This window comes from Sinocyclocheilus anshuiensis, unplaced genomic scaffold (genome assembly GCF_001515605.1).
Source record: "Sinocyclocheilus anshuiensis isolate Anshui unplaced genomic scaffold, SAMN03320099.WGS_v1.1 scaffold376, whole genome shotgun sequence".
NCBI classification, from domain to species: Eukaryota; Metazoa; Chordata; class Actinopteri; order Cypriniformes; family Cyprinidae; genus Sinocyclocheilus; species Sinocyclocheilus anshuiensis.
This window is the reverse complement of record NW_015558600.1, coordinates 253,406-265,751: the sequence shown is the minus strand read 5'-3', so window position 1 is coordinate 265,751 and position 12,346 is coordinate 253,406. Positions and strand designations below refer to the sequence as shown.

Below are 12,346 nucleotides of genomic sequence, written 5' to 3'. Positions count from 1 at the left end.
TATTAAAATATATATATATATATATATATATATTAATAATAAATCCTTATTCTGTATGAAACTCCTAAACAAACATGAACTCAAAAACTGTTTAAATCTCCCAAAAGAGCCATATAACCGTCCTGCGTAATTTAGCTCAAAGGAAAATAGAAGTGGAATTCCTTTGGCATGTTTGCATGTAGCCGGGATGACATAACTGTAAGTCTGCAGTTAAACTGCTGGAAGAACAGAGCACTCCACCCTCTCCAGACCTTTCCAACACACACCTGCAGAGGGAGATTACAGCTGCGGCGAGTGTGACGGCCTGCGCTCTGTGTCTGTGTGCCGCTGGTCAGCTGTGCCTTCAAACCTCCCGACGCCTCGTAAAGAACGTGGGAAGCTCGGAAGGGCTGAAACGGATGTGCCAGGCTGATTGTTGTCGTTCTCTTGCCCTTGGCTGGGGAAGTGGGTGTTTTGGGCAGGACGGGAAAGGAGTTAATGTCATCTTGCTGAAAGATGTTTATAGATGCACTGATAAGAGTTTTGTGCTCAGTCAGGGAGTTCAAGCTTGCATCAGGTCATTAGCGCAGCTTAAACTGCTTGACTATGGAGCGTGTTGTAGAAATTGCTCTTTCTGTTTGTTTTTTGTTGTTGTTTGTCTGTTCTTGCCCTCTACAGTTTTAAGACTTTACACCATCTGAAAGGTTTCAAGTGGTTCTTAAATGGCTCTTGGCTGCAACTTTGGTTCAGCAAAGAAGTTTTAGTTTGCTATGTAGTTCTTTTGGGAGATTTCAATTGTTCTGAATGTTAAGCTCATGCATGTATGTTTGTTTTAGTTTTATACAGAATATAAATTCATTTATAAATATTAGTATTTAGAAATATAATGTAGTTTAATATAGAAAACACGGAGTAATTGATAAGAAACTGTAAATAAAAATATAATGCATAATTTTAAAAGCATATATAATTAGGCTTATTATAGAATATTGTTTTAGATTTATCCTTTACGTAAAACAATATATGCAAAATTAAAATGTAGTAATGGTGTATGTGTGTTTTATTTATATATATATGTATATGTATATGTATGTATATATGTATATATGTATGTGTATGTATGTATGTATGTGTGTGTATATATATATATATATATATGTATGTGTGTATCTCTATATATATATATATATATCTCTCTATGAAGGTGGTTTAATTACAATATAGAATATAAACTTAATGTAAATTTCTTTATATAAAACTATGCAAATAAATAGTAATGCAGTGTTTTTATATACATGTTCTATTAAATTACTGTAATTAAAATGATTTTATTTTTACTTGTGGTCCATTACATGTCATGTTGGTCAAGGAGAAGCTTTTGAAATATCAAACATCTCGTTGTAATTTTTCTTGTTCCTCTTGTCTGTAGATGCGCTGGTACCCTTCTCCCTCTGAAAGTTCTCAACCGGGGTGGAAGTCACGCCAGTTCTGTTAAATAATCAGTGAGTATCGCTCTCTTCACCTCCTGCATATGATCACTAGTCTCTGATCGTAGATGACTGTAAGCTGATGGGCTGTTCTCGTCTACACAGATGCCATTCCGTACCAGACGTTTTGTTTTTGTTTCTCCCTCCTGTTTAAATGAAAGACAACTGGGCTCTGCATTTAATTTAATCGGGTTTATTTAACGGACAATCTAAGCATGAAGGATTGTTTTCCTGGAGGAAGTCTTCTACAAAGCACTCTGAGATGCGGAGGACTCTGACAAACCTCACGGTACTGTCTCCATTTCAACGAGCCAATCATTCAACATGTCTAGCTGCTCTGGTAGATGTATGTTTTTGAGGTCGTCATTCTGCACGCAATAAGGCATGAGTTTTAGAATTCAAACCTTTTCTTTTCCGTCCCAGCTAACCCAGAATTTTTTTCAGCCTCTTGTTCTTGCAGTTGCTTTCATTGTGTGAGAGATGGAGACCTGAAGTTTGAATTTTTTTGTTTTGTTTTGTTTTGTTTACAGTCCAGTCTCTGTGTACTTTTGTTTTCTATTTTTAAGAACTGATGACATATGCACTGGTATTTGTTTGTTTGTGATCTTGACGTGAACCGAGCAGATTTGAGTTCTTGTCTCCTCCATACCTTCGATGTCTCTTCCTGTTCCCTGAAATCACCAAACCTCCACTATCTGTGTCTGCTTGGAGAATATTTGAACAAAAAAAGAGAAATGTACTAGTATTTTTGTACATTTGTGTAATAATGAATATTTATGCATTTGTTTTGTGCAATTAAATAAGTATATGTATGAGCAGTTTAGTGTTCCCTTGTTATTTTTGGTGTTTTAGTTGGTTAATTCAGTCTATAACCTGTTTGAAGTAAATAAGTGCAATCTTGATTTTCTTTTTTTTTTTTTTTTGATGTTACATACTGAAGTTTCCAGACTGTGGCAGTACTGAGAGTTTAAACGGACTGCTAACATGAGATTGCTGTATTATAATATTAAAAAAAAGTAAAAATGCTGATTTTTCTTTTTCAGAATATGAAACTGGAGAATAAAAGGGAATCTGAGGAGCTTGAGTGTTCTGAGTGGTTTCTTCTAATTCACCTTTCAGTTAAATTTTTTTTTTTTCTGAAAATATAGGTCCTCAAAAAGAGATTTTTCAACGGAAGAGAATTGGGTAAATCTAGCGTTCCTTCCCTTGTTCACCAATGGATCCTCTGCAGTGAATGGGTGCCGTCAGAATGAGTCCAAACAGCTGATCAAAAAGTCACAATCCACAGCACTCCAGTCCATCAGTTAACATCTTGAAAAGTGAAAAGCTGTTTGTAATGAGACTTCTCTCTGCAAAAATATTGCTTTCTGTGAAAAAAAAAGTCTTGCTAGAATCAGGAGAGAAATGCACAAATCAAACAATGTTTGCAAGTGCAGAAAGAGCCAGAACTGTTATAAACAAATATATGGGTGGATTTTGATGTGTGAGGACAACCGAGGATGGACTTTTTCACTGGAGGAAGCCTTTTGGATTTTGGCCAGAAGCAATGGTTTAAAGTTAAAACACCGTAATGATGGATTTGTTTTCTAGAAACATGCAGTTTTTCACTTCACATGGTATTGAACAATGGGCTGGAGTTATGTGGCTTATGTGGATCAGCTGTTTGAACTCTCATTCTGACGGCACCCATTCACTGCAGAGGATCCATTGGTGAAAAAAACCAAGTCCTCTACATCTTGGATGTCCTGAGGGGGAGTATATTTCCAGCCAGTTTTAATTTTTTGGGTGAAATACTCCTTTAATTTCCTTTTATGGATTTTACATCTTAATATACCCTTCATATTTCTACTGCAGATTTCATGAGGTTATTTTCGAGTGAATATCTGCACTCTCGTTCCATGTTTTTCCTTTCAAGGCATCATTTTCTAAGCAGCTGTTACCAGCTGAAGAACAGCACTTCATCTAATCACAGCACAACTGCAGATCTGGCCTGTGAAAGACTGGTGTTTATGTGAACAGTGCTATTGTTTTCAAACTGTGTCTGAAAGCCTAATGAAAGAATATCGGTGGGTGATTCAATTTATTTGAATGGCGTTCTCAGAATACATTGTTCCAATCAACTTTCTCAAAAAATAGTACTTTACTAACTCCCAAGTGAGCAAGCGGAGGAAAACCCCCTTGAATGTTTAAGTAGACAAAGAAACCTTACAAAAGAACCAAGACTCCACAAGGGAAATCTGGCACATATTTAAAGATCCCAAAAAGTCAGAACTTGACTTTTTTTTTTGTGGCTCACAGTCCATGTTTCTTTTGTGTTTGTGTACTCTTAAAAAGTTGATTTTCAAAAGTTTGAGTAAGATTTTTAAAACTTTCTTATTCAGCAACGACTCAAGACATTTAAAAATGTTACCAAAGAGTTGTTTCAAATAAACGCTGTAGTTTTGAACTTCATATAAAAAAAATCTAGAAAGAATCTATCAGTTTCCACAAACAAATAATACGCAGCACAACTGTTGAGAATGTTTCTCGAGCAGCAAATCAGCATATTATACTGGTTTCTGAAGGATCATGTGACACTGAAGACTAGAGGAATGATGCTGAAAATTCAGCTTTGCATCACGAGTAAATTTTAAAATATATTTAAATAGAAAACTGCTATTTGAAAGTTTCGATTCAACATACCTGAACCAGCTAATCACAGTCTCACTAGGCATACTATACACTTCCAGATCTATATCTATCACAGCCTTTTCAGCAGTCCTTATAGCATCAAAGTCTAATGGCATGTTGCTCTTCACATTAAAGAAATGGCATAAATGGCTCACTTTAAAGTGTTTTAGAAGATGAATGAACAGTGAGAAGTTTTATGTTCACTGAGGCAGGCTGATGTCAACTTTTGGCCTGAGAACTGAAAACCCAAACACCCACAGGACAGACTCTGCCCAAAGTCATTTCTTATTGGTCTGTTGCTATGACCTTCATAGTAGAATGATGTCATGTTGCTATTTACAGTCTTTGGCTCTTCATTACACGTTATAATCTATGTAATAAATACAGGCAGTGTGAGCAAACCTCTGCCAGCAGGAGCAGCTGCATGATAGAGCGCTGCCGCCATCTGCTGGTTAGAAAGCAAACCTGACCAAATTAAATAATACTTCTAGTAAAAATAATACACTTTAGTATTTTATAAAATGTTGCTTATTGTTTCTGTATCGTGCGTATGTGTGTTCGGGCACGTTGTACAGAGGAAAAATAAATTAAAATAAAATAATATCTAGTGGTTAGAAAGCAAACCTGACAAAATAAAATAAAATAAAACACTTTAGTATTTTATATAATGTTGTTTATTGTTTCTGTATTCTGCGTGTGTGTGTTCGGGTACACGGTACAGATGAAAAAAATACAAATATTTTAAAATAGTCTGTTTATGTCCTATTTTGGAATACTTCATACTAAATTGTGGACATACAATTAAATACATCTCAAAGTGAATTTTAGTATTTTAGTTAGTTTAAAGTGATTTCTCAAAAAAAAATCTTTCTCACTAAAAATTAGATGCTAAATTTAATTATTTTTCGCTATATTTTTTTTGGATATCTCACTACAGTACAGATAAAATATAATATATAATAAAACGTTTATATCCTGTGTTTGGATACTTCAAACGGAAATGAGGACATAAAATAAAATGCAATTAAATACAGCGACAATTTGTATTTTAATTACATTTAGTTAGAAGTGATTCCTCAAGAATCACTAAAATCAGATGCTAAATTAAGTTATTGTATTGGTATTTAATTCCATTGTTTTAGATAACACACTACAGTATCGAGTAAATATTAAATTAAATTCAATTAAATTCAATTCAATTCAATTCAATTCAATTCAATTTTTACCGCAACTTGAACAGATATGAACAGGAATAAACGTAGAGGTGCTCCCGCACGCATGCGCGCTCTTCCGGCCCTGTCCGCTTCAGCACCGCGTAACGAGTCACGTGACTCAGTCTCAGCGTCATTATCATCATCAGCAGCAGCAGCAGCAGCAGCAGCAGGGATGTCCGCGAGCTCCGCGTTCAGCGATGAGAAAGGAGGCTCCGCCAGCGAGCCCGAGTACGGCCACGACCCGGCCAGCGGCGGCATCTTCTCCTCCGACTACAAGAGGTGAGACGCGCCGAGTCTGTGCGCTCGGTGAACCCTCGCAACCCGGGGGCGGCCCACTGGAGCGTTTACCATACAGAAAATCTCAGATGGGGCGAGGTGCGCATGCGCGGATGAACGAATGAAAGGAAAACTTGAAATCGCATCATATGACCCCTTTAAGATAACCTATATACAGAACGTTTTCTAGATGCCATTTTTACCTTTCTAATTATCATTAGCTAACCTTCCCAGAACCTTCTGGGAAGCAAAAAACTGTTAGCTGGGATAAGCTGCGAGTTGTTTTTGTCCATGTTTCACATAGTTATGCTTTACTCTGGGTTTTTAATTAACCTTTCATCAAAGTTATCCTAAAACCAAAACAATACCTGTTCTTGTCTTAGGACAACTTTGATGAACTTTTTTGATCAACTTCAAATGTTGACTACTGTATATATATATATATATAGCAATAAATTTAAGCTAAATAGCAATACTTAAAACAACAACAACAACAAAACTACAACGAAATGACAAAAAGAAAAGAAAGAACTGACAAAAGCACATAAAAAATATTCAAACTTAAACTAAAATAAAAAACTGAAAATATACAAAATAAAAGCTTATTTAACATATTAATACTAAAATATATATATAAATAATACTCTCTCTCTCTCTCTCTATATATATATATATATATATACACTAAAAAACAAAATCAGATAATGCAGAGTTGGTTTTGTCCATGTTTCACACTTTACTCTGGGATTTTAATTCACACTCTTTAACTTTGGCACCACAATTGGAAGCACAAAATTACAAATGTGAAAAATATTTCAGTATAGCAATCAAACTGAATTAAAATATTTATAATAATAATAATAATAATGACAAAAACACATGACAAAATTACTAAAAATAAAATTAAAATGAAAACTGTAAATATAAAAATAAAAGCTAATTCAAAATATTAAAAAATACTACAGTAGTAAATAATACTAAAATTAGTAAAGTAAATAGTGAAGTTTTTTCCCCTTCTTTTTCTGGGAACCAAAACTTACAAATGTGAAAATGTTGCCTTAAATGTGACCTTAACCCAGGATTTTACATCTTTACATTGAAGCTGGCATCTACATCTTCCTCTTCCTCTTCCTCTGTCGATGTGACGATTCTGAAGATTAGATCTTTAACTGAGATTGATAATTAATGTTGGCAGACTCTCTTTCTCTGTCTGTGGCTATATTTAGAGGCAGGTGCTTCAGATCAGTCTGGTGTGTGGAGAATATCAAGGCTCTGGTCTGTTTCTGTTGAGGTCGTGTGATGTGCTCATCCTGTAGCTGATGCTTCAGTGTTTATTTGCTAATATTATTTACTTGAAATGTATATTTGATCATTTATCTGTTGTGTTTTTGATGCTTGTCGAATCCAGTGTTGTTATAGTTAACTAAGACTGAGATTAAATTTATAAATAATTGTTTTTGGTAATTGAAATAAAGCTGTTGAAAAACTTAAAATATGTAAACACATTAAAAATGTTGCCTTGGCAACAAACTGAAATAAATAAATTGAAGTATTAAAAGTACTAAAACAGAAAACGTAAATAAAAAAAATGAATGATAAATTAAATGAAAAATAAACTAAATATAAATGAAAATGACAAAAGCACATCACAAAATTACTAAATATTAATAAATAAATGCTTTAATAGTATATAAATGATACTGAAATAAAACTGCTTGGATAAATCTGGCCTTTCACTGGGCATCATTTAGTTCACGGCATTTCTCTCTCAGACAGCAGAGGGAACCAGACGCACATTTATTCACATCATTGCTTTTGTCAGGGTGTCACTTGAATTCATTTGAATATAAAGACGATTCACACACCCCATGTCAACAAACCTGACTTTAGGACGATGCTCATAATAGTGTGTTTGAATTGAAATTCGAAGTATATATCTATTCTTTTTTCATATTATTTAATGGTGATGGAAACACTGATATACCATGTGAACTGATATGGTCGCTGAGATTTTGCCAAGTAAGATGTTCCTGGATCAACATCTTTTGTTGATCCTGGATCAACATTAATGTCCAAAAATATAGACTAAACCCAATCCCTACCCCTAAACCTAACCTTACCCGTAATTTATTCCTAAAATCAGAGGGAAATGATAGCTGATTAACAAGGGTGTAGAAGCACCTAACCCTGATGGTAAGCCTAAAACAGATATTTCCTGAAAAGTTATCTCTCAATTCTGATTGGTTGAGTGTAATGATGTTCCAGGATCAACAAGGATGTTGATCCAGGAACATGTTGTACTTGGTCAAATCACACTCACCGAACTGATATACAATGAGCTTCTGTGGTGGTGGGTTATTTGTGTACAATAGCTACACTACTGTTCAGATGTTTGAGCTTTCTAATGCTCACCAAGGCTGCATTTATTTGATCAAAACTACAGTAAAAAGAGTAATATTGTGAAATGTTAATGCAATTTAAAATAGCTGTTTTATCTTTTAATAGGTGGGGAGGGGTCAGATGATCGCTCTGCGCTGGAGGAGGGGCTTACCAGCGTTCAAACGCAACCTTTACGGTACGCTAACCCTCATGCATGGCTGTGTGAATGATGCTCTTTCAAAGCATAATTTAAGCCACTTTGCCTCTATTGTTTCTCTGAAAAAATAGTCACATATGAGAAAACGGATAAAAAAAATGTATTCAAAATTCATTCGAAATTTACAATTTTAGATTACAATGAATAAAATTGGTACACATTTAATTAGAACTATCTATAAATGTATAATTTTATAAAATAATTAAATTTTTTAAAATTAATTTAAGCTGCAGTCCGTAACTTTTTTTGGTTAAAAATTATCCGAAATCAATATTTGAGATTTAAAATGTCATTTATTCCTGTGATGCAAAGCTGAATTTTCAGCATCATTACTCCAGTCTTCAGTGTCACATGATCCTTCAGAAATCATTCTAATATGCTGAGTTGCTGCTCAAGAAACATTTCGTAATATTATCAATGTTGAAAACAGTTGTGCTGCTTCATATTTTTTGAGGAAACAGTGATACTTTTTTTAGGATGAATAAAAAAAATAACACCGAGCCCAAGCTTTATTCAGTTTATAGTTTATTCATCAGTCCACGTTATTATAAAAAAAATTGTTTGTCAGAATAACTTCTGAAGCAACTTTCCTGTTCTTGTACCAATAATAATAATCATAATCATAATAATAATAACCAATAATATAATAGCCTAACATATTTTACACTCCCTGTCCTCAATTATTTCCCACTTAATATTCTCTTTCTCTTAGAAATATGTCATGGTATGAATATGAGATGCACTGTGAATGCGTTTCATGATGTTGTTATTGTGAATGAGGCATAAATGTGACAGAGGCTGACATAAATATTTTTTATCTTTGCATAATCATCACTTTCGAATTTCTGCTCTGCTATCACAGAGCTTTGACACTGTTGCACTGCAGGATGTGTGTGTGTGTGTGTGTGTGAGTATAACATGAAGACGAGCGATTCTCACATGCTGTTGCCTTGGCAACCTGCCCCTCTGATCTGCTACTGTACAGCTCTCCATCTCTGCTCCGTTAACAGCTAAATAAACAGAGAAGCAGAAATGCTAATCTATAGAGAATCACCCTCAAGTATTCATGAGATTGCTGGAGATCAGACAGACAGACTCTGTATGGGAGTTTAGAGCGATTTGGGGGTTTCTGACGCAGGAGAATGTCTCTTTAGAGGTCAGTGGCTTTTAGCACTGCAGTGTGAATTCTGCATCTGTCTGTGAACAGTTATAAATGTGCTTCTGATTACAGATAGCCTGGGATTACAAAGATTTGTATTTTAAAGAAAACCAGTACAAAGGGAGCATAATTTGCTTTTCGGGTTAAAATAATTTCTTAATATGAAATTCGAAGAGTATGAATCATTACTCCAGTCTTCAGTGTCACATGATCCTTCAGAAATCATTCTAATATGCTGAGTTGCTGCTCAAGAAACATTTCGTAATATTATCAATGTTGAAAACAGTTGTGCTGCTTCATATTTTTTGAGGAAACAGTGATACTTTTTTTAGGATGAATAAAAAAAATAACACCGAGCCCAAGCTTTATTCAGTTTATAGTTTATTCATCAGTCCACGTTATTATAAAAAAAATTGTTTGTCAGAATAACTTCTGAAGCAACTTTCCTGTTCTTGTACCAATAATAATAATCATAATCATAATAATAATAACCAATAATATAATAGCCTAACATATTTTACACTCCCTGTCCTCAATTATTTCCCACTTAATATTCTCTTTCTCTTAGAAATATGTCATGGTATGAATATGAGATGCACTGTGAATGCGTTTCATGATGTTGTTATTGTGAATGAGGCATAAATGTGACAGAGGCTGACATAAATATTTTTTATCTTTGCATAATCATCACTTTCGAATTTCTGCTCTGCTATCACAGAGCTTTGACACTGTTGCACTGCAGGATGTGTGTGTGTGTGTGTGTGTGTGAGTAACATGAAGACGAGCGATTCTCACATGCTGTTGCCTTGGCAACCTGCCCCTCTGATCTGCTACTGTACAGCTCTCCATCTCTGCTCCGTTAACAGCTAAATAAACAGAGAAGCAGAAATGCTAATCTATAGAGAATCACCCTCAAGTATTCATGAGATTGCTGGAGATCAGACAGACAGACTCTGTATGGGAGTTTAGAGCGATTTGGGGGTTTCTGACGCAGGAGAATGTCTCTTTAGAGGTCAGTGGCTTTTAGCACTGCAGTGTGAATTCTGCATCTGTCTGTGAATTTGGCTTTTCCCTTCTCCATGTTATTCTGGGCTCAGAAACGCCATGTCACATGCTGACAAGAAGAATGTGATTCATTCAAATGAATCAAACTGTAGTGAACAAAATGACAGTGAATCATTTTGATCAAACTGTGTCAAACATAAAATATCAGACTGATTAAAGTGTAACCAAACTGCATCTGACAAAATAACAGTAAACTGAGTCATAATGATTCAAATGAAACAAACTGTATCAGACAGAATAAAACAGAATCATTTTAATCAGACTAAATTTGACTGGAATGGAACTGAATCAGAAGGATTCAAATGAATCAAACTGTACTGGAAAGAATGAACGTGAATCAAACTGAATTTTACTGATTCAGTTGAATAAAAATGTCATACAGAATGAAACTGAAGCACTGAATTGAAAACTGAATTGAACAGGATGAAACCAGGAAAGTATTCACAGCGCCTCACTTTTTGCACATTTTTGTTATGTTACAGCCTTATTCCAAAATGAAACTGAATCAAACTAAATCAGACTGATTTAAATGATTCAAATGATTGAAATTTAATCAAATTGTGTTGGACAGAATGACAGTGAATCAAACTAAATAGTACTTATTCAAATAAATAAAACTGTATAGAATTAAACAGATTTTTTAAGTGAATTGGACAGAAAAAAACTGGATTGAACTGGACAGAATGAGACTGATTCGATTTTTATCAAACTGTATGGGACAGAATGAAAGTGATTTGAATCGAAGCAGATTGATTCAAATTTATTCAAACTGGATCGGACAGAATGATAGTAAATGGAACGGAATCACACAGATTTAAATGAATCGAACTGTATTGACAGAATCATTTTAATCAAACTGAATTGGACAGACTGAAACTTACTAAATTGAACTGTATCAGTCAGAATGAAAGTGAATGAAATCAGTGAATCAGTCTGATTTAGTTTATAATTTAGATTCAGTTGCTTTTACTCAGATTCAGTTTCACTCAGTTCTAAAACCAATTTGAGCTAGACAAACACTTTTGCATGCAAAAAACTGTTATTTCGCATTTTAAAGCCAATTTTGTGTAAGAAATATTTGAACCTTTTTCAAATGAATCAAATGAGTCAAGAATCAGAAACCGAATGTGAATGGTGCAGAATGTGTGCACACTCAAGGCAACATGAATGACTGTGCGTGTGAATATCTGCACTGTGTTTTTTTTATTATCTTTATTTAGCATTCAAAGCGAATAATAATACAGTGCTTGTGCTAGCCGACATCCCAACATAGGGGTTTTCCTGTGAAAAGCCTTTTTTCAGAGCAGCGTTTCTAGCTGAGTCATATCAGAGAGAGGGAGAGGCAATCTACCGTTGCAGAAAATGCAATGGAAAAGAGGACGAGGGACAGAAAAATGTGCCAGAGAGCTGGTAAAGAGCAATGGTGTGAATGAAAGGAGAGGGAGAGACCGAACGTGTGTTTCGTGAGGGGCGGGGTCTGGTGCTGGTGGGTGGGGTTTAGCTCTGCTCAGCGATCAGAGCAGTGTGTTCACCATCAGTCGGCTCTGAGCAGGATGAGAACAGCTTTTGCTGCCACCTCCCTTCTCGTCTCCTCACCTCTCAGGGCCGCCTCACGCGAAAGACGGAAAAGACAAAGAGCCTCCGTATCTGCATTGAGATGGAAACAGCTGACAGCTGAAGACCAGACTTGAGGATTCAGTACAACAGGCTGTTACATGCTTGTACTTTGGAGTTTACGGTCTGCTTGCTTTTGAAACGGATTCTACAGGTGTGTGTGAGCGTTTACCTGCCTCAGGGGATCTAAACAGGTGCAAAAGTTTTCAGGCTAGCTTGATGATGACCACCATGCAGAAGTTGCTCCAGCTGCCGGTGAACGCCGTGAACATCGTGAAGAGTGTGC

General features: G+C 35.3%; 2 protein-coding genes across 3 annotated transcripts in view; both read left to right on the top strand.

The window, feature by feature from the left end:
- The window catches only part of LOC107680137 (RNA-binding protein with multiple splicing-like), an 11,417-nt gene extending 9,222 nt beyond the window's left edge, over positions 1 to 2,195 (top strand). For both annotated transcript variants that reach the window (XM_016475909.1, XM_016475908.1), the window contains exons 7-8: positions 1,409 to 1,481; positions 1,572 to 2,195. In XM_016475909.1, the coding sequence (XP_016331395.1) occupies positions 1,409 to 1,474 (66 nt within the window). In that variant the 3' untranslated portion in view covers positions 1,475 to 1,481; positions 1,572 to 2,195. The remainder of the gene's footprint in view (positions 1 to 1,408; positions 1,482 to 1,571) is intronic.
- Positions 2,196 to 5,485: 3,290 nt separating this feature from the next.
- Positions 5,486 to 12,346, top strand: part of LOC107680139 (adaptor related protein complex 3 subunit beta 2) — a 40,812-nt gene continuing 33,951 nt past the window's right edge. The window contains exon 1 of the mRNA XM_016475911.1: positions 5,486 to 5,629. Within this exon, the coding sequence (XP_016331397.1) occupies positions 5,523 to 5,629 (107 nt within the window). The 5' untranslated portion in view covers positions 5,486 to 5,522. The remainder of the gene's footprint in view (positions 5,630 to 12,346) is intronic.